The sequence below is a fragment of the Lutra lutra genome, chromosome 15 (genome assembly GCF_902655055.1).
Source record: "Lutra lutra chromosome 15, mLutLut1.2, whole genome shotgun sequence".
Lineage (NCBI taxonomy): Eukaryota > Metazoa > Chordata > Mammalia > Carnivora > Mustelidae > Lutra > Lutra lutra.
In genome coordinates this window covers 63,822,337-63,849,569 of record NC_062292.1, presented here as the reverse complement: position 1 = coordinate 63,849,569, position 27,233 = coordinate 63,822,337, and the positions used below count along the sequence as shown (strand labels likewise).

The window sequence follows — 27,233 nt, the reverse complement described above, 5'->3', positions numbered from 1 at the left end:
CCTCAAGATAAACAGATAAATCCCACATTGTTTCCAGGGCTCCAGCTTCCTCTGGATTCTGTCACTGTCTCTTTAACGTAAGTCTTAGTCACACTCGTGTTAACAGGAGAAACAGCCTGTGGTAAATCCTTTCGTGCACTGGTGTCACAGGCATTAACTCCTTAACCCTCACGCCACCTCCAGGCAGATGGCAGTCACTGTCCCCTCCATCCATGGGGGAGAGGGAGAGGACAAGATGGTGAAGCAGGGTTGTGTCCAGGCTAGGTCCCTGGCCCGCTGATTCCCAGGCTCCTCTGTGCTCTGGCCCTTCTGGTTCTTGCTGCCTCGAGAGGCGCGTGTTGTGTGCTGGGTCCCGAGTCTGAGCCTCACGGCTGCAGGCTAGTGGCGGCCGCGCGGGCCCTGCTGGGGTCGCGGAAGCTCGCGCGCTAGCGGCGGGGAGGTGGGGGTGGGGTGGGGGGGGGCTGCCCTCCAGCCCCGGCCCACGGTTCCGGAGCCTGGTGGCTCCCTGCGCCGCCGCGACTCCGCACGGTCAGGGCGAGTTGCGTTCGCTCTCGGCGGCCTGGAGTCCTCCACAGACGTCAGCGCGTTTCGCCCGAGAACTGGGGAAGGCGGGCGGTTCTCACGCGCTCCGCCGTAGACAAGCACGACGCTGGTCAGAACGCCGCGTCGCTTCCCGCTTGCTCGCAGCCTCCGGCCGCGCCTCCTTTAACGAGAGTCAAGGCCCAGATCCTGGGTGACTTGTACGGGGTCTGGCCCCTGGTTCCTCGCGGGCTGCTTCCCGCCCTCTCCCCCGTCATTCTCTCGGCCCAGGCAGTGGCCTCCTCACGGCTGCTCAGTAGGCGGGGCCCGCACATGGGCGTCCTCTCCGCCTCAGGCGCCCTTTCCCCACGCCCCTGCGGGACTGACTTCCTCGGTTCTGTGGTCTTGACGAGAAAGGTACCTTTCCACCAGAAATCATCTTTCTGTCGCTTGTTCCCAGACCACGCTTTCCCTTTGCTCTTGTCTTCGTGGTCTTCAAGCATTCGGGGCGTTTTCCTGCGTTACCTCCTCCTCCTGCCCCCGGGAATGGAAGTGCTGCGAAGGGGCGCTTGGTCGGTTTTATCCACTTCTCGTGGGCGGAACGCGCCTGGCACATCCCGGACGCTCAGTAAATATTTGATGAATGAAAACAAATTAGAGACTGAATGACCGAAGAGGTAAAATGATTTTTTCTCTCCCTTTTTTTTTTTGAAGATTTTGTTCATTTGACCACCAGAGAGGGAACACACGCCAGGGGAGAGGGAGAGCGAGAAGCAGGCTTCCCGCTGAGCAGGGAGCCCGGTGCGGGACTCGATCCGGGGACCCTGGGGTCCTGCCCTGAGCCGAAGGCAGACGTCTAGTGACTGAGCCACCTGGGCGCCCTGATTTTCTTTTCCTTTTTTTTTTTTTTCTTTTCGAGGTAAAATTTTTCCCCAGAGGATGACAAGACCCAGAAGTGTCGGAGCTTACACCGACACCGCTCTTCCCACCCACATCCCTGCTTTTCAGTTAGGAGCTGGGCGAAGCCAAAAATCTCGGAAAAGTGCTAAGTCCTGTCACCAATAAGCCCAGTTAAGGACGCGCACCGTTGCCGGGATGCGCACTGTTTAACCAGTGGCCCCGTCGCTTACCCCGCAGCGTCACCGAGGCTGTGCTGGGGCGCGGCCGCCTCCAAGCCGCGGCGGTGGTGCAGTCGCGGACGCTCGCGGACGCTCACGACGTTCACGGACGCACAGGGCTCTCGGGGCCCCCGAGAGGAGCCGCGGTAGCGTTTCCGAGTCCCGGCGGCTCTGCCTTACCTTGAAGCCGCCGCAGCCGGACGCGATGCCATTTTCTTGGTGACCCGCTCGGCCTGTGCACGCAGGGTGAGCGCAGTTTGCTCTGGAGATGAACGTGTGCGCGCCTTCCGGCAGCTTCTCTTTTCCCGTAGATTCTCCACACGTGCTTGGTTTCCTCACGTTTGTGAGGACGTGGGTTCTCCGTCTCACCGCGTGGCGCCGCGCGCCGGCGGGCATCGGGAGGCGGGAGGCCGAGCCTGCTGCGCCCGCAGCACCCAGGGCGCGCGGACTGGGAGGCCGGGCTGGGCCGGGCGAGGCCCGGGCACAGATCGGCAGCAGCGACCCTCGGGGCCGGGAAGGAGGAATCGTGTGCGGCGGCGGCCGGCGCCCACCGTTCCGGACTGAGGACGCGCCCCCCGGGCTGCCTGGAAAGAAGCACGTACGTCAGGCCGGCGGCCCGCGCGCTCGAAGTTCTGGCAGAGACTGACGTGTGGTGGTTCGCGCTGCGGCCGCCTCGTCCACGCCCCTGTCGGAGGGGACAGTACGTGGTGACGCCTGGCTGGCTCGGTCAGAGGAGCCGGCGACTGTCGATCTCCGGCTTGTGGGTGACGCCGCGCGGGGGAAGTTACGGTCACTACACAGCTGCACGTGGGACCCTGCGGACAGCTCACCCTGTCGATGTCTGTCACGCTCAGGTGTGCAGTTGTGTCGCCTTGCTGCGTCTTCATAGCCCGTTTCTGAACTGTGACTTGTGTCTCTCATCCCCCCCCCCCCACCACCCCGCCAGCTTGACCGTGAACTACGGTGGCCACAGGGGATTGGGAACTCGGTGGGACATCTGGGCTGCAGGCAGCTTCTGCCCTGGGGTCACCCTGGGTCCACTGAGCCCATTTCCAGTGTCTCCCTCCCACGTGTTGCAGAAGTTGCCGCGGGGCGCCTGCCTCCTCACCCGCAGCCCTCACCACGCAGGAGGGCACCTGAGGAGGAGCCTGGGGGGAACCTCACTCATTTCGTCTCTGATGTTACTGCTTCCGTGAGACGGGGGTGGCTCCTCTGCGGAGATGTTTCTGCGGAGTCAGTGACACCTGTTAGGAATTGCTCCGCGAGAGAGCATGAGAAATTCTGAGTTCAAAAAATCAAAATGACATCCTTGATAAAAAAATCTCTTTATGATTTGAGTATCATAGTTAAACCCAGGAATCCCTGGGAATTTGCCCTCAAAGCTATTCTCAGAGCATGTGTTGCCTACATTCCGCAAGGGCCCGGGACGGAGCATGCTTAGGTTTTAGTTTCCAGCAGTCTTTGTCACCGTCACAGCTGAGTGGAGCTCTGGAATGTGACGTCTCTTCAGTTTTGCCCATTTTTCATTCGGTATTGATCATTTTCAGTATGGCAGGTCTTCTGTTAAAAGCGAACACCTTTTTCGATTTTGTGAGTTTGGTAAACCACACGAGAGCAGGATTCTTCTGCGCTGGACTTCATCCTGGGTTTTATCCTTTACTCTCTTCCTGCTTGTTCCTCAGCAAGTCAGAGGACGTTTATTGATCAGAGCATTTATATTAATCCACCTTTAAATTTTCCAAAATGCCATTTGGTTTCTTGCCTACAGAGCCACACTACCGGGAATTTATTCAGGAGCTTTGCAAACATGAGTGCTGCTGTTTTCCAAAAGAACAGAAGCAGGAGGGAGTGAGAAAATGGCTTCCCTGCTAAAAAGAAAAGTAACTTTTTATGGCTCAGAGAATAATAGTATAACCACAGCAAGCAATGGCTTGTCTGTGTTCCACTTTATAATAATTCAAAAATCATGATAAATTTTTGGAAAAGGTGCATTTGTTCTAAGATTCCTAAGTGGTGCAGTGTGTGGACATATGTGGTAGCGTGTCAGCATTCACTGAATGGAAAAATCCCTCCACGTGTAGAGTCATATATTCCAAATTTCTGTGTGTTATGGAGATCAAAAATATTCCGTAGTCGCTAAGCCATTTCTTTTGTATCTGAAGAAGGGTAACAGCCAGTGCATTCCTAATTGGTTTGGTTTGGGACCTCAGTTCACAGCAGAGGACAGACCTAATTGTTTTTGGTGGTGACCTTGCTAGCCATTCAGTCATCCATCCTCCAGTACTACTTACCTACATAATGTAGAGATCCTTCCTCTTTTCTTTACTTGACTTCTCTAGATTGGTTTCCAAAACTAGCAAAAGGAAAATCCTTCCTTCCATTTTTTTCCAGAATCTGTTCTGATCATTCATCTGCCAATATTGAACACTGAAAATGCCCAAGTGAGCTTCAGTCCTTTACAGGAAGGTCTGAATAAGGCAATCACCAATCCCTTCTTTTCTGTGATTGTATTTCCTATCAGTGGTATCTGCATTCATCTCTTTACTACGATTTTTACAAATCCTACTTGTTATCAAAGACCTCTGTGTCTAAGAGTTGGGTTTTTTTTTAATTTCAAGGAAGTAAAATCTTAAATGACTCAGCACCCAGCTTTCAGCTAAGAATGAGACCAAATGAGCAGTCTCAGATTCTCAGCATATATTGGGCTTTCCCTGTCGGTAATGAAACTTGCCTGCACGCTGGGCTGCATGTTGCAAAGCTTAAAGCAGTAAAAGTGTTTATAAATGCAGACATCTTTCTGAAGATCAGTTCCCTTAGTTTCACTTCTATAAGGCTTCAGAACTATCAGCTGTAAGTAACTGAGGGAAGTCAACACATGAGCATTCTCGAATGCCTAGGCTTTTCTGAATGTTATGTGATTGAAAAGCAGCCAAGTTTAATGCAGACTGAGAACGTCTGACATTTCAGTGGAGAAAATAACACCCAGAATGGCAGTGATGTTCTGAAAACTGACCTGTGAGCTTGCCCTCCACACCTCCTACCTCCCGCCCTTTTTTCTTTTTCTTTTTTTTTTTTTTTTTTGAGGGGGAAGGAATCCTCTACTTAATCCAAATCTGTAGGACAAGATTCCCTTTGATGAATAAAAAGTATGCTAGGCTTTTTGTTTTTCTAGGCTTTTTAATAGGCTGGGAGTCATTTGGTAATACCAGTTCTCATTATCCTTCTAAGGATCCTTTATGCTCTAAAATTCATATTCAGTGACTCCCTTTAGAACCTGAGTCCTACCAACACAATGGGCAGAGAAGTACTGTAGGGGATAGCAATGCAGAGAAAGCTATTTTAGTGTGCTGAGAAGAGTGTGCAATTCCATACATTAATTTTAAGTGCAGTTTAAGAGCACAGTATTTTAGAGGAGAGAGTACTCTTGACCCAGTAGCAGTAATAGCAGAAGTTCCGCCCTTAATCTGCCTAAAAAATTTTAACTCCAACCCAGTCTTCTAATGGATCCCATACCTAAAGTTCATCTGTTTTCAGTTTGGGGGGCAATAATTGAAATTATGTAATCAGATGTCAGTTTGGTAGTTCAGGAACTCAGTTTGAAGAAATGAGTAATAAGCCTGTTAATTATACCCTTTTTAATCTCAGGAGAGCTGTCTAAGATCAATGAAACAGAACTCTTCTATGATCTCTTGAAGCAGTCGCTCATATCTGTGGGCAGCATTCTTGGGGAAAGAGCAGGCACGTCCAGAGAAAAGCAAATCTAATATCATTAGTCTTCAGACAATTATGAGATCAGGCAGATTTCCTGAAATTATCCTAGGAGACTATCAAAAGCCCTAGAGGAGCTGGACTTGAGAAGTCGGAACTTGACCTGACCATATATAAAGCTTAGACCTTTGTAGCACAGGCTGCAGAATTTCCCAAGGGATAAATTTCATCTGGTCATCTTTAAAGGAGTCATTGTTATTGCATCTCAACTATATTTCAGTGATAATAATAACAGAATCATTGTTGGTGGTGAGGAATTCAGTATATAAACTAGAGGTTGAAGAGAAGTGACTCTGGCTGTGCTTCAGAGACAGGGTCTTAACAGGACTGGTTTTATATTTGAGGATGTTAGAAATTCTTTGCTGCTAGCACACTTTCTGGAACCATTCTGGGCTGGCACTTTCTCAGGCTGGAGCTAAGAATGGTGGAACTTTCAGAAAGCAAAGTGTTATCTGATGACATAACTAGCAAGTATGAGAGGACAGCCTTCCTAATGCGAAGGTCATATTCTGTAGTTTTCACTGTGTGCTGGGTGCAAGGCATGATACTAGCTCTGGGTGCATGTGGTGGTGAATGAAACAGATACCCTTCCTGACTTTATGGAGTTGGTGATCTAGTAGGGAAGACAGACATCATTAAACAAGTAAACAAGCCAGTGTTTAATTATATGCATGGCAAGTGCTTTGAAGGAAAAGGACTAATGTGATTTGGGGATGCTGGTTGAGTTTTGGTAGTAAGAAAAGGCCTTTCTGGGGAAATTCACTTGTTTGATATTTTACATACATACATACATACATACATACATACATACATATATATATTTTTTTTTTAACTGAAAGATAACTGACATACGAAATCCTATTAGTTTCAGGTGTACATCATGATGATTTGATATTTTTATACATCACAAAATGACCTGTGCAGTTATTACAGTATTATTGGCTGTATTTCTTATGCTGTACATTACATCTGGATTTAATATAACTGCAAGTTTGTACCTCTTAATCCCTTCACCTGTTTTGCCTGACACCCCCATCCCTCTCCCTTCTGTTAACCAACAGTTACAAACTAGCCAACAGTTTCATATTATCTACGAGTCTATTTCTGTTTTGTTTTCTGTTTGTTCATTTGTTTTTTAGATTCCACATACAAGTGAAATCCAATATTTGTCTTTCTCTGTCTTATTTCACTAAACATAATATCCTCAAGGTCCATCCATGTCGTTGCAGATGGCAAATTTCATTCCTTTCTATGACTGGATAAAACTTATTTGTACATAACACCACATCTTCGTTATCCACTTATCTGTGGATGGACACTTTGGTTGCTTCCATATCTTGGCTGTTGTATATGCTGCTGCAGTCAACGTAGTGGTACTTCCGTCTCTTCAGATTAGTGTTTTTGTTTTCTTTTCTTTTTTTTAATTTTTATTTTTTTAAAGATTTTTTTTTAAAGATTTTATTTATTTATTTGACAGAGATCACAAGTAGGCAGAGAGGCAGGCAGAGAGAGAGGAGGAAGCAGGTTCCCCACTGAGCGGAGAGCCCAACGTGGGGCTCAATCCCAGGACCCTGGGACCATGACCTGAGCCAAAGGCAGAGGCTTTAACCCACTGAGCCACCCAGGCACCCTTTTTAAAAGATTTTTATTTATTTATTTGACAGGGAGAGAGGCAAGTAGGCAGAGAGGCAGGCAGAGAGAGAGAGGAGGAAGCAGGCTCCCCGCTTGAGCAGAGAGCCTAATGCGGGGCTCGATCCCAGGACCCTGAGATCATGACCTGAGCCGAAGGCAGAGGCTTTTAACCCACTGAGCCACCCAGGCGCCCGTTTTTGTTTTCTTTAAATAAATTCTCAAAAGTGGAATTGTTGGATCATAGGATAGCTCTACTTTTACTTTTTTGAGGAACGTCCATACTGTTTTGCAGAGTGGCTGCACCAGTTTGCATTCTCCCCAACAGTGTATGAAGGTTCCCTTTTCTTCACATCCTTGCCAACAGTTGTTATGTTTTATCTTTTTGATAACAGCCGGTCTGACAACTGGGAGGTGGTATCTCATTATGGTTTTGGTTTGCATTTCCTGATGCTAAGTGACGTTGAGCATCTTCTCATGTGTCTGTGGGCCATCTGCATGTCTTCTTTGGAAAAATTTCTATTCAAGTTCTCTGCCCATTTTTTAATTGGGTTGTCCTTTTTATATTAAGTTATGCAAGTTCTGTATATATTTTGATTAACCCCTTATCAGGTGTATGACTTGAAAATATTTTCTGTCATTAATAGGTTGCCTTTTTGTTTTGCCAATTGTTTCTTTCACTGTGCAGAAGCTTTTTTTAGTTTGATGTAGTCCCATCCATTTAGTTTAGCTTTTCTTGTCCTTGCCTAAGAAGATTGGTCCAAAAAAATATTCCTAAGACCATGTTAGAGAGCTTCCTGGCTATGGTTTCTTCTAGGAGTTTACAGTGTCGCATCTTACATTCATGTCTTAAACCCATGTTTAATTTGTTTTTGTATATGGTGTAATGTAGAAGCCCAGCTTTATTCTTTTGCATGTAGCTACCCAGTTTTTCTAGTATTGTTCATTGAAGAGACTGTCCTTACCGCCATTGTATATATATTCTTGGCTTCTTTGTCAAAGACTGACCATGTGTACATGGATTTATTTCTGGGCTCTCTGTTCTCCATTGATCTACCCGTCTATTTGGTACCAGTACCTTACTGTATTGCATACTGTGGCTTTGTACCGTAGTTTGAAATCAGACAGCATGGCACATCCAGCTTAGTTGTTGTTTCTCAAGATCGCTTTGACTATTTGCAGTCTTTCATGGTTTTATACAAATCTTCCAGATTTTTTGTTGTGATTCTCTGGAAAATGCCATTGGTATTTTAATGGAGATTGCATTGAATCTGTAGATTGCTTTGCTTAGTATGGATGTTTAATTAATAGTTAAAACTATTAATTCTTCCAATCTGTGAGCATGGTATTTCTTTCCATTTATTTATTTGGGTTGTCTTCCATTTCTTTGGTCAGTTTTCTGTGGTTTTCAGAGTACAGGGCTTTACCTACTTGGATAAATTTATTCCTAGGTATTTTGCTCTTCCTGATGTAATTGTAAATGGGATTGTTTTCTTAATTTCTTTGTTAGTTTGTCACTAGTATATAGAAATGCAATGAATTTCTGTATGTTAATTTTGTATATATATCTTCACTGATTTCATTAATTCTAATAGTTTTTGGTAGAGTCTTTAGGATTTTTTATATGTAGTATTGTCATCTGCAAATAGTGACAGTTCTGCTGCTTTTTTTTCCAATTTGGAGGACTTTTATTTCTTTTTCTTGCCTAATTGCTGTGGCTAGGACTTCTAATACTGTGTTGAATAAAAGTGGTGAGAGAGCAGGCGTAGGGGCAGAGGGAGAGAATCTCAGGCAGACCAACCAGACTCCATGTTGTGCTGAGAGACTGAGGTGGGCCTGACACAACCCAGAGATCATGACCTGAGCCAAAATCAAGTGTCAGACTATTAACTGACTAAGACATCCAGGTGCTCCTCTAAAAATATCTGATAAGTCCATCTGGTCTAATATGTCACTTAAGCTGGCTTTTTATTGATTTTCTGGCTGGATGATCTTTTGACGTAAGTACAGTATTAAAGTTCCCTAGAAGGGGTACCTGGGGGCTCAGTTGGTCATCCAGCTCTGGATTTGGGCTCAGGTTTTGATCTTGAGGTGGTGAGATTGAGCCCCATGTTGGGCTCCATGCTCAGCACAGAGTCTGCTTGTCCCTCTCCCTCCCCCTTAACCCCTCCCCGCCCCGCTCACACATGCTCACTCACAAATAAATCTTTAAAAAATAAAGTCCCCTACTATTGTTGTATTACTGTCAATTTTTCCTTTTAGGTTGGTTAATATTTGCTTTATATATTTTGGTGCTTTTGTGTTGGGTGCATAAATACTTCAAATGTTATATATCCTTCTTGGATATTTTATAATACCTTCTTTGTCTTTTGTTAGAATCTTTGTTTTTGACTTTTTAAAAGAAGATTTTACTTATTTGACAGAGACAGCAAGAGAGGGAACACAAACAGGGAGTGTGGGAGAGGGAGAAGCAGGCTTCCCACCAAGCAAGGATCCCAATATGGGGTTCAATCCTAGGACCCCTAGGATCATGATCTGGGCCGAAGGCAGACGCTTAACGACTGAGCCAACCAGGCTCTCCTAGAATCTTTTTTTAAAAGTCTCTTTCATCTGATACAAGTATTGCTACTTCAGCTTTTTTTTTTTTTTTCCCTATTACATATCATTTTCCATCCCTTTACCATCTGTATCCTTAGATCTAAAGTGAGTCTCTTGCAGGCAGCGTATAGACGGGTCGTTTCTCGCCCCCCGCCCCCATTCAGTCACCTTATGTCTTTAGATGGAGCATTTAGTCCATTTTCATTTAGGGTAATTATTGATAAGTAATATTGCCATTTTGTTGTTTTTGTAGTTTTTCCTCTGTTCTGTTCTTTTTCTCTTGCTCTTTTCCCTTGTGGCTTGTTTTCTTTAGTGTTATATTTGGGTTCCTTTCTTTTTTTGTGTGTATTGTAGAATTTCAGTTTGCGTTTCCCATATGATTCATCTCTGTCAACCAGTACACATATAGCAGTCTTCTGTTTTAAGCTGACAGTCACTTAAGTTTGAACTCACTGAAAAAGCAATAGCACTATGTTCCCCCCCCATTTTATGTTTTTTTTTTTTTTTAAGATTTTATTTATTTATTTGACAGAGAGATATCACAAGTAGACGGAGAGGAAGGCAGAGAGAGAGAGAGAGAGAGGGAAGCAGGCTTCTTGGTGAGCAGAGAGCCCGATGTGGGACTCGATCCCAGGACCCTGAGATCATGACCTGAGCCGAAGGCAGCGGCTTAACCCACTGAGCCACCCAGGCGCCCTCCATTTTATGTTTTTGATGTCATATTTTACATATTTTTATTTTGTGTATACCTTAGCCACTTACTGTAGTTATAGTTGATTTTACTGTTTTTGTCTTTTAGCCTTCAGGCTAGCTTTTTAAATGGCTGATCACTGCCTTTACTATATATTTGTTTTGACAAGTGAGATGTTTTTCTTTTCATATATTTTCTTGTTTCATATATTTTCTGCTTAAAGAAGATGCTTCTTTTCTGCTTAAAGAAGACCGTTTCTTGTAAAGCTGGTTTAGTTGTGATGAACTTTAGTTTTGGCTTGTCTGGGAAATTCTCTCTCCTTCAATTCTAACTGATACCCTGCTGGTTTGAGTATTCTTGGTTATAAGTTTTTCCTTTTTAGTGCTTTAAATATATCCCGCCACTACCTTGGGGCCTGTAGAGTTTTTGCTGAAAAAATCAGCTGGTAGTTACGGGGTTTCCTTGTATCTATTTTTCTCTTGCTGCCTGTAAGACTTTCTCTTTAACTTCTGCTATTTTATCATGCTAAGTCTTAGTGTGGATTTGTGGTTCCTCTTGTTCTGGACTTGCTCTGCAGCCTGGGCCTGGCCATTTGTTTCCTTCCCCAGGTTAGGGGAGTTTTCGGCCATTATTTCGTCAGTCCCTGGCTCTGTCTCCAGTGGGACCCCTGTGAGAGGAGTGTTCATGTGCTAGTTGTTGTCCTAGTGGTCCCTTAAACTGTTCTTAAGTTTTTTTGTTGTTATTCTGGCTGGGTGGTTTCTGCTATTCTGTCTTCCAGATCACTGATACATTCTTCTGTCTCATTTAATCTGCTGTTTATTCCCTCTCCTGTATTTCATTTCAGTTACTATGTTCTTCAGCTGTGATCACTTTTGTCTTATATTTTCTGACTCTTTGTTAAAGTTCTCACTGTGTTCCTCCGTTCTTCTTCCAAGTTTGGTGAACATCTTTACAACCATTACTTTGCACTCTTTGTCAGGTAAGTTACTTACTCCCTGTTTTTATTAGTGTTTTCTTCCTGGCATCTTATCTTGTCCTTTCATTTGGAACATATTCCTCTGTCTCCTCATTTTGCTTGACTTTGTGTTTGTTTCTGTGCGTAAGGCAGATCAGCTGCTCTCCTGGTCTTAAAGGAGTGGCCATATGTGGGAGTGTGTCATGTGCAGTATGCCTGGCAGCTTGGGCAGACCAGCTAAAGCTGGAGCAGGTATGGGCCAGGCTGTCCCGGAACACTCCACGCTGGGATCATCTTGGTGGGATGACCAGATCTTTAGTGGGTGCATGAGCCAAGGAGTCCAAGAGTGCTCTGTGCTGAGGCCACCCTGGTAGGACATGCGGAGCTTGCATGAGCTCAGATCTACGGGAGGGGGACCGTTGGGCCTGCTGAGTTGGGGTCACCTTGGCAAATGCGTGGAGCTGAGTTGAGCATGGGCAGAGCAGCTAGATCAGGTAAGACCAGGTGTCCCTTGGGAGTGCCATGCTGGAGTCACCCTGGGGGGAAAGACAGCTGGAGCTGGTGTGTTCCCAGGGTGTACTAAGGTAACACTAGCAGGTTGGCTAGAGCGCCTGACTCAAGTTCTCACATGAACTATTATAATTTGATTTGGGGGGAGGGGACATAAACAGTGGTACTGGTTGGCCCTTCCAACCCCAGAGAGAGTTCAGCGGTTTCCTACCCTTTGGGAAGATGCTGTAGGGTTAATAAGTGGATTTCTTTCACTTATAGTCCAGTTGCCCTTTAAACTGCTCTTTTTTCACTGTGCTCCACGGTGGCCAAGTGTGTGGTATCTTTTCAGTGATATCCCTTCCTGCTGCAGGTCGCCACGCCAGGGGTAGGGTTCCCGTCATTACCCTGTCTCCGTCTGCCTCCATTCTCTGGCGTGTTCCCTCTGTGGTTTACTGCGCAGAAGCTGTCCAGTTGGCCTTCGGTGTGTCCTTGAGACGAACTGCTCTGTGTGTGGGTGCAGGTGCAGTGTGTCCATGGGCAGAGGTTGAGTTCAGGGTCTTCCTATGCCATGGTCTTGGACAGCCAATATTTTAAATGTTTTAAATACTTTAAGTTCTGCTTTTGCAACAGTCCAGTAATCTGGGTAAGGGAAAAAAAACCATTTTCTTCTGTAATTCCTCACAGTTTAAAGCTCTATGTGAATGTTGACTGACATTTTCCTTTAGAAAATGCTCCCCAGGTTTAACTGAGTATAGAAACTGGGATCTAATGTTTATAAGAGTCTGTAACAGTTGCCTGGCCTGTGATCAGTGCTCAAATACTGGGAAGGAAGGAAAGTTGGTTACAAATTGAGTTTGCTTCTCAGAGGTACACTAAGTGATCAGATGAAGCCACAAACCTTCCCTTTTCTCTTCATGCTCATCCTTCTTAACATACATGTTCCCATCATTCTTCCCCCAAGAGTGATACCATTTGGTCCCAGGATGCCATCTGTCTTTTGTCTCCAAACAACTCCCCAAGTTGCAGTTCTAGCCGTTTTCTCCTGCCAGTCCTCACCCCATTTCTTCCCACTTGCTGCTCTTCTCCACTAAATGTCTTCCTAAAATCTCAGATGTGCACGAGACCCTCCCCGTGATGGCTGCACAGCTCACCCCTCCCCTCCTGAGGTCTTTACTCTGAGATCACCCTCTAGGAGAGGTGCCCTGGGTACTGTGTCAAAAACTGCACGCCCCACCCCCCAGCCACCCTCCGTGCATTGTTTTCCTCCACAGCACTTCTTCACTTTATGTGTATTTTCTGTCTCTCCCTGCTCTCTCATAAGAATTAAGCTCTACAAGGACAGGAATTTCTGTTTTTTTTTTTAATTAAAGATTATTATTTATTTATTTGACAGACAAGAGATCACAAGTAGGCAGAGAGGCAGGCAGAGAGAGAGAGAGAAGTGGAAGCAGGCTCTCTGCTGAGCAGAGAGCCCGATGTGGGGCTCGATCCCAGGACCCTGGGAACATGACCTGAGCCGAAGGCAGAGGCTTTAACCCACTGAGCCACCCAGGCGCCCCTCTTTCCGTGTTTTATTTACTACTTGATCCTCTGTACCTGGCACATGGTAGAAATTCAGTAAATATTTGTTGAATTCATGACTCTATAATGTTGAGGCATTATGTATAATAATGCTTGTATTGTATTAGAAGAGGAAGTGGAGGGGCGCCTATGTGGCTCAGTTGGTTGGGCGGCTGCCTTCGGCTCGGGTCATGATTCCAGGGTCCTGGGATGGAGCCCTGCATCAGGTTCCCTGCTCAGCAGAGAGCCTGCTTCTCTCTCTCTCCCTCTCCTTGATGCTCTGCTTACTTGTGCTCTCAGTCAAATAAATAAAAATCTTAAAAAAAGAAGAGGGAATGAAGAAGCCAGGTGCTCACACCGATGCGGGCTGTCACTGAGTGCAGCAGTGAGAAGTGCAGACTAATACTGGTCTTGGTAAATACTTGGTAATACTGGTCTTGGTAAACCAAGAGGGTTTTTGCCACAGGTGATGTGATTTTCTGAAATGAACACTTCTTGAGTTCAGAAAGAAACAATATTCCCAGCATAGTGGAATAATTATAAGAATGTATTCCGAAGCCACATTGCCTAGTAAAACCTATGTAAAAGTAATTTAAATGTAAAACAGTGAGGTTCTATCTTGATTAATAGAGTAACAATCAGGGTTTTCGTTTTGTTTTAACCTACGTGAGTATGAGCTGTGGGACCATCCCTGGGCCTTGCAGATTGTCCGGAATCCCGGCCTCTGCCCGCTAAATTCTGGTAGTTCCCTTCATCATCACCATGCCACGTGCCCTGTCAGGGTTAATGGCTTTTGTATACATTATTCTAGGCCCACACATTTTTTGTGAAATTATTGAAGATCTAAAAATTAGATAAACTTTTTCATCTGACTCCCAGTTGCTCAGTGTCCATAACACCTGAATAATATTTAACAGAGTCTGGTGTGTCTCACAGTGAAATACATGATATTCCTTCCTCCCTGCCTTTGGACACTCCCAACCCAACATCCCCGTGAGAGACACTCTGCTTTTAATTTTTACTGGCAAAGGGCAGACATGGTGGTTGCAAGGAACTCCCCATGGTTGCCCGTGTTCCTTGTGTCTCCAGAAAGATTCAAGTCGGGGGCACAACTGCGTCTGCATGTGCAGCGAGAGCACGTGCTCTTCCAGCCGAGGGGGGAGAGGCTCTGGCTGCACCACTCACCCCCTGTCCCCCAATCCAGAAAGAAGTTCTGGACATGGCTTCAAAGAGCCAAAAGTCTGTTCTGTAAGTATTTTGACATTGTTCAATAAAGCAGGACATTTACATATTGATTATAAAGAAAAAAATCAATATTAGAGCTCTCATTTCAAGTGGGACTTGAAATGGGCCTTAACGGATTGAGAGAATTTGACTGGGTAGAGAATCTGGGTGAAGAAGAGCCGAAGGGGCTGCTTTTCCCAGTAGAGGAAAAAATACCCACAGAGCCGGCGCATGGTGTATTGAGATGGTCAAAAGCTGGACTCAGGCTGAGAACCGGAGAAAAGATGGACTAGGTTGGTGGAGTAGCTTATGGATGTTCTGGAAAGCCTCCGTCCACTGTGACGCTACACCACTTCATTGTTCACTGTATTCCCACCTTCCTTTCCTTTCCACTACTAGGTCTCCCCTTTCAGGCTGCTTCCCTTTTTTTTTTTTTTCTTTTGTTTTGGTTGAAGATATCTCTTGTGATCTGTGAATTGGTGGATTTTCATCTCTTTTCCATGCCTCCCCCTACACACACACACACACACACACACACACACACACCCCTACACCAGCGGATCCAGGCACAGATACCAACAGCCCGTCACGGCCTGTCCGCAGCCTAGCGGACACAGAGCAAACTCCCTCTTGTTAGGGTTAGCGTCTGATTCCCGGCAGAAATGTTTTCTCCTATATGCTTCTTTGCAAAGCATTGAAATCTTGTAACTTTTTAAGATTAAAGTCTCTTGTAAGTTTTTGGATCTTTACCTCTGTTTCTGGTCAAGGTTCTGGCGTGTGTGTTAGTCGCCTCCCAGCCAACAGTGTCTTGGCAGGCCATTCTGAGTTACTGTGCGTTTACAGGCTGCTCAGAATCCCACACCGCCCGGAGCTTTTCCACCTCGTGTCCAGGCGCCTTTTCTGCTTCCTCAGAAATCAGTTTCGTGTTCATATCTGAAGCCCTTCATTTCTTTTCCTTTTTATATGCCTGATTCATTTTGAATTTGAAGTCCTCCTTTTTTACACCTTTTTCCTGACTCTGATCAGTGTTTTGTCTCATTTTGCTTACTTCAGGAGGCCCAGAACAGAAGATTCCTTGTGTCTCTCATGCAGTACCCACAGGTTGGCTGATAGAAGAGGGAGAGTGAGCTTTTACATGTCACTCCGTGCGTTCCTTTTGGGCTGATTTTCCACAGTCAGTGTCTGTCTTCACTAAGTACCCCAAAACAGCTTAGAGGCCTGTCACATAACTCGGCTCTCACAAGCCCCTGGGGAGATATTCGCACCCCCCCAAGCCTCCCCCCAGGCATTGGCCCCGCGCCTTGATGCTCTTTGGACGAGGGCACTGTGCATCCTCAGTGGAGACCTGGCCCGCGCTGCGAGTGAGCATCCGCCTTCCTTGTTCTCCTCCAGAGGCCTGTCCTCACCTGCCTCCCAGAGCCAGCAGAGCCTTCGGTTCTCTCTCCAATAGAACCTGCTCTCGTGTTCTTTATGCACAGGAGGTGCAGATGACGGGCAGTAGTTAAAATGCTCCCCACAGGAGGTCACTTCCTACCCAAAGTACCCAACTTGTCGTGCAGAAGGGGCTTCCTGAATTCAGCTGAGGGCATTCTCATCTTCTGTGGCAGTCTTGTGATCGTGCTGCTCTCCTCCTTGCCCCAGAGGTTGCTGCCTTGAGAAGGCAGTGAAGAACAGAACCCAGTTTTATGGCCGCCTAGACGATGCCTCATCTGAGTCTCGTCGTTGGGCGTAAGATAACAGCGCCATTCCAGGGCGCCTGGGTGGCTCAGTCGGTTAAGCGCCTGCCTTCAGCTCAGGTCATGATCTTGGGGTCCTGGGATCAATCATGACTGCCCCCCCCACTCATGTGCACACATGCGCTCGCTTGCTCTCTTTCTCTCTCTCTCTCTTGCAGGCACATGAGCTTAATGAGTTTTGCAGGTGGTTTGGGCTATATGAGGGCACCTAGTCTTGATTTTAAATTGTCATCTGGATTCCCAGTTAATCCAGAAAAGCAGTAAAAGTTAATACTGTGTATTGCATGTCTCTAATACACGTGTTTTCCATTATCTGGTCATGTGTGCCCTTGTATGCATGTGTGCATTCCTGCACTCAAACACACAAACTTTTTCATTTTTCTAAAACAGGGAGTGATTCTGGTTCCAAAAGCAAATGATTGGTGTGACACCTAGAAAGCTGAGCCTGGCACACGTTCTAAATGAAATGGCTCCAAATCCATTAGCACATCATCTCTCTTCCAGAGGGCTGCAGCTGCCTGTGTAGTTGGAAAAGAAAACACTGTGATAGGAAATACTGGCCAACTTAGAGGATTCAGATGCAGTTCTCTAAGGATGAGCAAATGACTTGCACAAGGTGGTAGTATAGGAAGGTCCTGAGCTCCCCTCCCACAGCTACACCAAGCCTACAGCTGCATAAGGGCATTTCCCGCTGAAAACTAGATGAACTGCTTCTCCTCCATAATGGGTAGAAAGACCCCAGACGGGTAAGAGAGGGAGACACATAGTTTTACCAAAACCCCATCCCTGGCCCAGTGAGAGACAACAGGGGAGGGTCTCCCCAGCCTGGTGCTTCTCCAGAGGACCAAGAGGTTGGTGCCCCACATCAGGCACCCCAACCCATGGGATCTGCGCTGAAGAAACAAGCCCCCCCCCCAAACCTCTGGCTTAAAAAATGAATGGGGCTGATGTCCAGGAGACCCAAAGTGCTGCAGAATTTAAAGGACTCACTTTACAGCCTCACTCACCCCACGACCCAGGGGAAAAACAGCTGTTTGAAAGTGCTTAGACCAGCTAGAAGGAAATTCATTTGCTGGTCGAAAAGCTGGAGGGGCAGGGGACAGCTGAAACTCTCCTCAGAAGAGAGGCCCTGGTGATGCCAGTTTTGCCCCAACCCAGCACACGGCAGGTGAACTTGGATGCAGCACCATCCCCCTGCCTTGCTGAGGCCAGAGAGTGCGGGCAGCTGCAGCTCTGTCCTGAGCCCAGGCCAGGGCAGGTGAGCACCAGCCAACCGTGGTCAGCAGCCTTCTCCCGCTCCCCGCCTCAGGCTGCTGCACTCACACAGGCACGGCACGCTCCCGGTCCAGTCCTGAAGCCCACAGACATGCTCATTTTCCTGCTGCCTGTCCGCAGCCTGCGAGTATGCCCTGGCCCCTGCCCTCTCCCCCCGCCTAGTTAAAGCCAGCCTGTGTACACGGTCTATGCAGGGGAGGCCCCCTTGATTGCCTGGCTCTAGTGGCCAAGGGGGCTGGTATCTCTGAGCTCCGTGGGAAGGTACAGTTGGGAATACAGGTCATGGCAGGCCACCACCCCTACAGCCCTGCATGGACAGAGACTGAAACACAACCTCAGTCTTCTGAGGAAAAGACTTGCTATCCTGGAGCTTCAGCCCGAGGGACAGGCTTCAGGTTTCCCACACATCGAGAGGCTAATGAGGTGCTCCCAGGGAATGAAGGCCAGGAGATACCTCCTTGCACAGCCCCCTGGCCTCACTACAGCTCTGTGAGACCTGCCAGAAAGGAGCTTACACATTCCTCTGGAGCCCCAGTTACTGCAGCTGCTACCCGGGCAGTATGTCCAGACTCCTGGTCTGGAGGCTGGCAGCAATCACACTCAGAGCCCACTGACTGTATCTACTTGCATATTTTAAAAGCTGTTGGCCTGAGGGATTTTGCTTTCAACTGCCTGAAACTAGGTGCTAAGTGAGATTCCTCCCCCTGGGACACTGACAGGCCTTGGCACACTCTCAACAACAGGTGTGTCTCAAGAATTAGCAGGTGTTTTAGAGCATCACAAAGTTCAAGAGACAATCAAGAGCCAGGGCAAGACTGAGTGATTCATGAGGTTCATCACGCACACAGGCTGCTCCTTCACGCCTGAGAGAGGTAACTACTCCGCCTGATACAAAGAAACACAGAACCAAGTAAAATGAATGAACAAAGAAATCTTCCAGATGAAAGAAAAAGACTTCAATGATAGAGATAAGTAATCTTTTATTTATTAAGTAAAGAATTTAAAATAATGGTCAGTAAAGAGGACTACCAAACTCAGAGGAAGAATGGATGAACAGAGGACTTCAACAAAGAGAAAGGAAATATAAGAAAGCATGAAAGAGAAATCCACAGACCTGAAGAACAAAATAATTAAAAAATACATGACAGTTCAACAGTGGACTGGGTAAAACATTAAAATGATCAAGGAGCTGGAAGACAGAGCCATGGAATTCACCCAGACACAGCAGCCAAAAGAAAAAAGAATTTTTAAAAATAAAAATAACTTTAAGGGACCAAAAGGACATCAAGGAGAATTACATTCACTTTATAGAGTTCCCAGAAGAAAGAGAAGGGCAGAAAACTCCCTCTGTGGAGAGAAACAGACATCCAGATCCAGGAATCCCAGAGAGTTCCAAAAAAGATGAACCCAAAGCAATCCACACTAAAACACATTATAATTAAAATGTCAGAAGTTAAAGATCGACCCTTCAAAGTAGCAAGGGAAAGATAAATTGTCATGTACAAGGGTAACCCCATAAGGCTATCAGATTTTTCAGTGGGAACTCTGCAAGCCAGAAGTGAGTGGCAAGACATAGTCAAAGTGCTGAAAGGAAAGAACTTCCAGCCAAGAATACTCATCTAGCAAGGTTATTATTCAGAATTGAAGGGGAGCTAAAGCAGTTCATCTCTACTAACCCAGCCTTTCAAGAAATGTTAAAGGGACTTCTTTACACTGAAAAGAAATGTCAGTTGTTAATAACAAGAAAACCTAGGACAGTAAGAATCTCCCCAGAAAAGCTGAATCTATAGTAAAAATAGTGGATTCATTCACTTACAAAGCTAGTATGAAGCTAATAAAATGAACTGAAATTACAGTAGTTAAGGAACACATAAAAAGATGTAAAATGTCACATCCGAGACAGAATATGGGGAGGAGGGGTTAAAAATGGAGAATTTTGGAAAATGTTCAAGTTTAAGCTGACTGTTACATACTTAGGATAATGTATGTGAGCCTCATGGTAACCACAAAACAAAAACTTAAATACACAAAAGAAAATGAGAAAGGAACCTAAGCTTAATACTAAAGAAAGTCATCAGACCACAGGGAGGTAAGAAAAAGAAACAGAGAAACTACAAAAACAGCCAGAAAACAGGTGACAACATGGCAATACATACCTATCAATAGTCACTTTAATATAAACAGACTATAAATTCTCCAGTCAAAAGATGTAGAGTGGCTGAAGACGAATAAAAGGCAAAGAAGGGAACTACATAATGATAACGGGGTCAATCTATCAAGGAGATATAAATTTATAAACATATATGCACCCAACGTAGGTGCACCAGATATATATAGAGAGAAATTGACAGCAGTACTTAACATTGATGGATAGATCATCTAGACAGAAAATCGATAAGGAATCATCAGCCTTAAATTACACATTAGACTGGATGGACTTAATAGACATAGAACATTACATCCAAAAGCAGCAGAATAAACATTCTTCTCTAGTACCTCTGGAACATTCTCCAGGATAAATCACATATTAGGCCACAAAACATGTCTCAGTAAATTCAAGAAGGTTGAAGTCCTTTCAGGCATCTTTTCTGACTGCAACAGTATGAAATTAGAAGAAAACTAGAAAAACTAAACAACACATTACTGAATCATAGAAGAAGTCAAAGATGAAATTTAAAAATACCGAGTAACAAATGAAAACAAATGTAAAATCCGTGAGATGGGCAAGAGAGGGAAGTTCATATTGATACAGGTTTATTTCAAGAAACATCTCAAATAATTTACACCTAAAGAAACTAGAAAAAAGAACAAAGCACAACGTTAGTAGAAGGAAGGAAATAAGGATCAGAGCAGAAATAATGAAATAGAGACTAAAAAGATAATGGGAAAGATAAGTGAAATTAAGAGCCAGTTCTTTGAAAAGATAAACAAAATAGACAAACCTTTAGTTAGACTCACCAAGAAAAGAGAGAGCTCAAATAAACAATTTCAGAAATGAGAGTTGATACAAAGGATCATAAGAAAATACTATGAAAAATTATATGCCAACAAATTGAACAACCTAGAAGAAATGGATAAATTTATAGAAACACGATTTTCCAAGACTGAACTACAAAGAGATAGAAAATCTGAGTAGAGCAATTATGAAGATTGAATCAGTAATCAAAAACCTCCAAACAACAAAAGGATCTAGGGGCAGATGGTTTCACTAGTGAATTCTATCAAACATTTAAAGATTTAATATCCATCTTTCTCAAATTCTTCCAAAAAACTGAAGAGGAGGGAATGCTTTCAGACTCATTTTACATGATCAGCATTACCCAGATACCCAAACCAGACAAAGACACAAGAAAATTGTAAGACAATATCCCTGATAAACATAGATGTAAAAATCCTCAACAAAATATGAGCAAACCAAATGCAATATATTAAAATGATCATACACCACCATCAAGTGGGATTCATTGCAGGGATGGTTCAACAACCACAAATTAATCAATATGATACACCACATTAACAAAAAGGAAGATAAAAATCATATGATCATCTCAAAAGATGCAGTAAAAGCATTGGACAAAATCAAACATCTACTTATAAAAACCTCTAAACAAAGTAGGTATAGAAAGAGCATATCTCCCTGGGTTTTACACGTAAGTGATGAATCACTAAATTCTCCTGAAACCAGTATTACACTGTATGTTAACTAATTAGAGTTTAAATACAAATTTGAAAAGAAGGGGCAGGTTGAGTGACTCTTGATTTTGCCTTGGGTCATGATCTCAGGGTTGTGGGATGGAGCACCTGGTCAGGTTCTGCACTCAGCATGGAGTCGGCTTGGGATTCTCTCTCTCCCTCTCCCATTACCTTTCCTGCTGCACTCATGAGCTTTCTAAAATAAATACTTTAATTTTTAAAAAAAAAAGCATACCTCAACATAATAAAGGCCGTTTATGACAAACCCACAGCTAATGTCATACTCAACAGCGAAGAGCCGAAAGCTTTTCCTCTAAGACCAGGAACAGGACAAGGATGCCCACTCTTACACTTCTATCCAACACAGTATTGGAAGTTGTATCCACAGCAATTAGGCAAGAAATGAAAGGCCTACAAATTGGAAAGAAAGAAGTAGAACTATCACTATTTCCAGACGACATAATACTAAAAAATAAAAACCCTGAAGACTCCACAAAAAAGGATTAGTAGTGATGAATTCAGTGAAGTTGAAGGATACAAGATCAATATACAAAAATCTGTTGTTTCTGTATATGAATAATGAACTGTCAGAGAAGTTCAGAAAATAACCCCAATTACAGTTATGTTAATAACAATAAAACACCTCAGAATAAATTTAACCAGGGAGGTGAAAGACCTATATACTGAAAACTATAAGCCATTAATAAAGAAATTAAAGAAGATATAGGTAAGTGGAAAGATGTTTCATGCTCATGGATTAGAAGAATTCATACTGTTAAATATCCATACTAACCAAAGCATCCTACAGATTTACTGCCATTCCTATCAAAATACCAATAGCATTTTTCACAGAATGTGAACAAGTACTTGAACAATTTATGTGGAACCACAGAAGACCCTGACTACTCAAAGCAATGTTGAGAAAGACCAAAGCCAGAGGTATCATGCTCCCTGATTTCAAACTAGAACACAAAGCTATAGTAATCAAAACAGTATCTCACTAGTGCAAAAAACACAAAGATCAGTGGAATAGAATCGAGAGCCCATATATAAACCTTCATGTATATGGTTAATTTTAAAAAAACATATATGTATTATTTGCTTCAGGGGTACAGGTCTGTGAATCATCAGTCTTACACAACTCACAGCACTCACCATAGCACATCCCGTCCCCAACCATTGTATCTGTCCAACCTTCCTCCCCTCCAGCAACCTTCAGTTTGTTTCATGAGATTAAGAGTCTTATGGTATGTTTCCCTCCCTGGTCCCATCTTGTTTCATTTCTCCCTCCCCCCATGACCCCTCGCCCTGCCTCTCAAATTTCTCGTATCAGATAGATCATATGATAATTGTCTTTCTCTGATCAACTTATTTTGCTTAGCATAATACCTTCTAGTTCCATCCACATTGTTGCAAATGGCATGATTTTGGTTTTGATGGCTGCATAGTATTCCATCATGTATATATGTACCACACACATCTTCTTTACCCATTCATCTGTTGATGGACATCTAGGTTCTTTCCATAGTTTGGCTATTGTGGACATTGCTACTATAAACATGCATGTGCATGTGCCCCTTGGATCACTACATTTGTATCTTTGGGCTTAATACCCAGTAATACAATTGCTGGGTCACAGGGTAGATCTATTTTCAACTTTTTGAGGAACCTCCATACTGTTTTCCAAAGTGGCTGCATCAGCTTGCATTCCCACAAACAAATCAAAACCACAGGTTCATTAATTTTTGACAAAGGAAGCAAGAGAGAAGGAAGAAGAGACAGTAAATGGTGTTGGGAAAACTAAATCACTACACAACAGAAGAATGAAACTGGACTGTTATTTTATACCATATAGAAAAATTAACTCAGAGTGCATTACAGACTTGAAGACCTGAAACCATGAAACCCTCTTGTATGGCGTTGTCAATCGGTGTAGCCACTGTGGACACGATACAGAAGTTTCTCACAATCTGAAAAGAGAAGTGCCCTGTGATCCAGCAGTCCCACTACTAGTTATCTATCTAAAGAAACTGAAGACACCAATTTGAAAAGATAAATGCACCACTGTGTGCACTGCAGCATTATTTACAGGAGCCAAGATAAGGAAACAACCTTCTTGTCCACTGACGATGACTGGATAAAGATGTGGCACGTGTGTGTGTGATACATGTATATACAGTGGAAGCGTATCTGGCCATGAGAACGAAATCTTGCCTTTTGCAACGTGGATGGACCTAACGGATGTTACGCTAATTTAAATAAGCAGACTTTGACGAAGGCATGTACCGCGTGACTTTACTTATATGTGGAATCTAAAGAATAAAACCTAATAAATCTAAAAAATAAAACCCAGACTTATAGAGAACAGATTGCCCCTTGCCAGAGGGGGAAGTGGGTTGGAGTAGGGAGCAAAATGGTAAAGAGATCAAGAAGTACACAAACTTAGAGTTGTAAAATAAGTTGGGTCCTGTGGATTTAATACACAGCATGGAATACAGGCGGTAATTTTGTATTAACTTTGTGTAGTGATACATGGTGCCTAGACTTAGTGTGACAATCATTTTGCCATGTATATAAATGTGGAATCACTAAGGTGTACACCTGAAACTAAAATACTGTATTTCATACCAGTTATACCTCAGTTTTTTAAAAAGCTAAAACAGTTATTTTCGTTGCATATCGGTAGGACTTATAAAACCAAAGTGTCCACAGTGACGGTCTTAAAGAACAGGAGACTAAGTTAGTGCACAGGGGCAGCTGGCTGTTCATCCTCTCTAGTAAGGCTGGGAAAGAAGGAGATTAGCTTTAACGGTCATAGAAGAGATTTATAAGACTTGTAATGAGAAATTAATCACCAACCGAGACTATTTTTAAAATAAAAGTAGAAATGGAGGAATGATGTCTTCCATTGGCTTTAACACAGACTATAACATCTGCTTGAGGAACTTATAATTGGTAGGTTATTGGATCCAGTAGTTTTCAACTATGGGGAAGTCATAGACCCCTTTAAGAATCTGATGGGGCTCCTCTCCAGAAAAATGAACACACAAATAAAACTTCACATGCAGTTTCAGGGAACTTACAGACTCCCTGAAGTCTGTTCATTAGACCCTAATTTAAGACCCCCTGGATTAGGTCCTAAGTCCTAAGGTCCTAAAGGTCCTAGGTCCTAGGTCCTAAGTCCTAAACTGTGACACACTCCATGGCTTAATTTTCCCAAACATAACAATGGAATCTGAAGATCAAATGTCAAACTTTGGATTTTCTTCCTCTAGTTTTCTAACACTTGGCGTGTATAGTGTTGAAGTAAAAACAAAAAAATATTAATTTTCTAAGTTCAGTTCTTGGTCCTAGAGAAGCCAGATGTTTAATTTTAAAAGTCACTGGCTGGCTGTAGGTCACCTTCATAAACACACAGTAAGACTAGGACTTCGCCTGGTCCCCACTCCCATTTCCGGACTCACGGAGGACATGCAAACAGATGCCAGCGTTATTAAACACTCGCCAACCTTCTAACTGCCCTGCTGTGAATGTCCGGCTGGACTTGGAGAAACTGTCTACTTACCATCTTTCCTCAGTCTTATGCCCAAGTTTCATTGACTACAAGTTGGAAAATAGCTACCCAGAATTACAAATCAGGAAATAATTTGGCCCTCTCCCTAAAACAGAGTGTTCATCCTCTGAGGAAGAGCATGTGTGTGTGAAACGTGTGATGAGTTCCCCTAGATGTGGTACGTGAGCGCGACGCTGTGTGGTTTTCCTCCTTCCTCCGCAACTGGCCTCTAGTTCACCTGCGAGTCCTGCAGCGCTCCCTCTAGTCCCAAATCGGAAACATCCTTGTCTCTTGCACCAAGAATCAAGAACTCTGGAATCACACACTATCCCGTGGGCAAGAGCATCATTGCCACATCTGCACCTTGTTGTCGGTCTTCACTGTACTTCACGCTGCTAAGGCCAAGCCTTAAATTTGTAGCCGGGGGTGTCTTACTGATATTAGAAACATTGCTGATGAGTGGAAGGCAGTGATCTCAGCCAGAGTGTCCTGACCGTGCACACGGCAGGCTGGTTCTTCTGACAAGTGTTCCTTCCCATTGCTGAAGGGGAGGGGGGCCCTGAAGTGTCTCCCCTCCGTCCTCTGCTGAAACCTTCATGCTCTGGGTGGACTCTGCCACTGCTCCAAGACCCTCCCAGTTTGGGAGCCAGAATCTAGGAGGACAGGCCGTCCCAGCACCGAGCCCAGCTGTCGCTCTGCTCAGTGACTGATGGAGTCCCGCTGTCCCTTGAAAGCCCGTTGGCAGTTCACACCCATAAAGCTTATTTAGGTTCTCTCTGGGGGTGGAAGCTTACGGTAGGATCGTACATGCTGGTGACTATTTATTCCTTGTGTGTCTCCCTCCCCACAGAGAACGTCATCAATGGGCAGGACTACGAAGTGATGATGCAAATTGACTGTCAGGTGATGGATACCCGGATCCTCCACATCAAGAGCTCGTCGGTTCCCCCTTATCTCCGAGATCAGCAGAGGAATCAAACCAACACGTTCTTCGGCTCCCCTCCAGCAGCCCGGGAGGCAGCCCACGTTGTCAGCACCATCCCGGAGTCACTACAGTAGTCTCTGAGGCTGCGCCCGAAAACACGGTGGGACCCTGCCGAGCTGGCGAGCAGGGGACAGACCTGTCCCTGTCTGCCCTCTTGGCGGCTGGCAGAGAGCTGCCTCGCACTGGAGTTCAAGCGATAGTGACAGAAGTTGCTTCTCACCGTCTGCCCTTCTACTGGCAAGCACTGACATTCAGACGCCAGGCGGGCCGCCTTTCTCCGGTGGCAGACGCTGCCTGCGTCCTCCGTGGCGGCCCCGTGTCGATTTTTTTTCCTATACCTTCCTCAACTGCTTTTCCTTCTGTACTTTTGTGTTTAAATAGTCATCGTTAAAATCAGATCGTCTTCCCTTCTCTGCCATTTCACTTACTGAGAGATTTTTATTTACAGCTGTACAGCACACTGATGTTCCCAGCAATTAGAGTTTTTATTAATTTAAAGCCAGTCCATTGTGGATATAGTGCTTATTGGAAATAGATTTCAAAACCAGAACAGTGAAAAATGCCCCAAGAAGAGTCAAGACAATTGAGAACTTTAGTAAAAGGGAAAAAAAATCCCCATTGGTAAAGTTGGTCTTGGCCAGGGAATGGTGGCCCCCGCCTGACCCGGTGTGTGCAGAACCGCGCGGCGCCGGCGGACGGCCGAGGGCGGAGAGCGTCAGGGAAGGGCGGAGAGCGCGCTGTGGGAAGGAGCCGGCTCCGTTACGCGCTCAAAACGCTGCAAGTTTTGTTGTGCCCGGAGCAGAGGGTGAAAGCCACGGCAGCCTTCATTCTAAGGCCGCGCAGGTTAGCGTATGTGCTCGTATGTGCGCCTTCCTCGTCCGGTGCAGGTCCGCAGGGACCCTGGGACAGACCCTTCAGCTTTGCTGTGAATCCCCACCCGTAACACGTAACACGACGATACCGAATTCGGCTGAGGGACACGGAGCATGCTGTTAAGCAGATGAGTTTTTTCTCCTCATGAGAACTGACAAGTATTTATTCCTCAAGACTCTGCGGACAAGCTGGCTTAGACTCCAGCTCGGGGAGGGCATCCCACAACACAGCAAGAATTCCCAGTTTCTCCAGTGAAAAGACAGTGAAGGAATTGACTTTTTTGTCCTCCCATGGTTGGAAAAAAAAACAAAACCAGCCCTACTGCATTCCCTCATCTCTCACTGTACCCTGACTACTTTCTTCTCACTGATGTTCCTCTGCCTTCAGTTTATAAAGTGAGTCCTGTTCTTCGAAGCTTCACACTTTCTTGCTAGAACCGGTTCTGCAGTCGTGGCTTCTTGCCCTAATCTGCTTGCCTGGGTCAGCTCTTGTCCCTTCCAGTCCTTGCTCTGGCTTCTGCTGCTCTGAGCCGGAGGAGGAAAGACCGTCGGTGCGAGTCCCGCG

The 27,233-nt window shown here is 45.0% G+C and overlaps 1 protein-coding gene across 1 annotated transcript in view; it reads left to right on the top strand.

Moving 5' to 3' along the window:
* The window catches only part of ATF6 (activating transcription factor 6), a 224,609-nt gene extending 197,625 nt beyond the window's left edge, over positions 1-26,984 (top strand). Inside the window, exon 17 of the mRNA XM_047704064.1 lies at positions 25,662-26,984. Coding sequence (XP_047560020.1) covers positions 25,662-25,870 — 209 coding nt within the window. The 3' untranslated portion in view covers positions 25,871-26,984. The remainder of the gene's footprint in view (positions 1-25,661) is intronic.
* Positions 26,985-27,233: the final 249 nt, after the last annotated feature.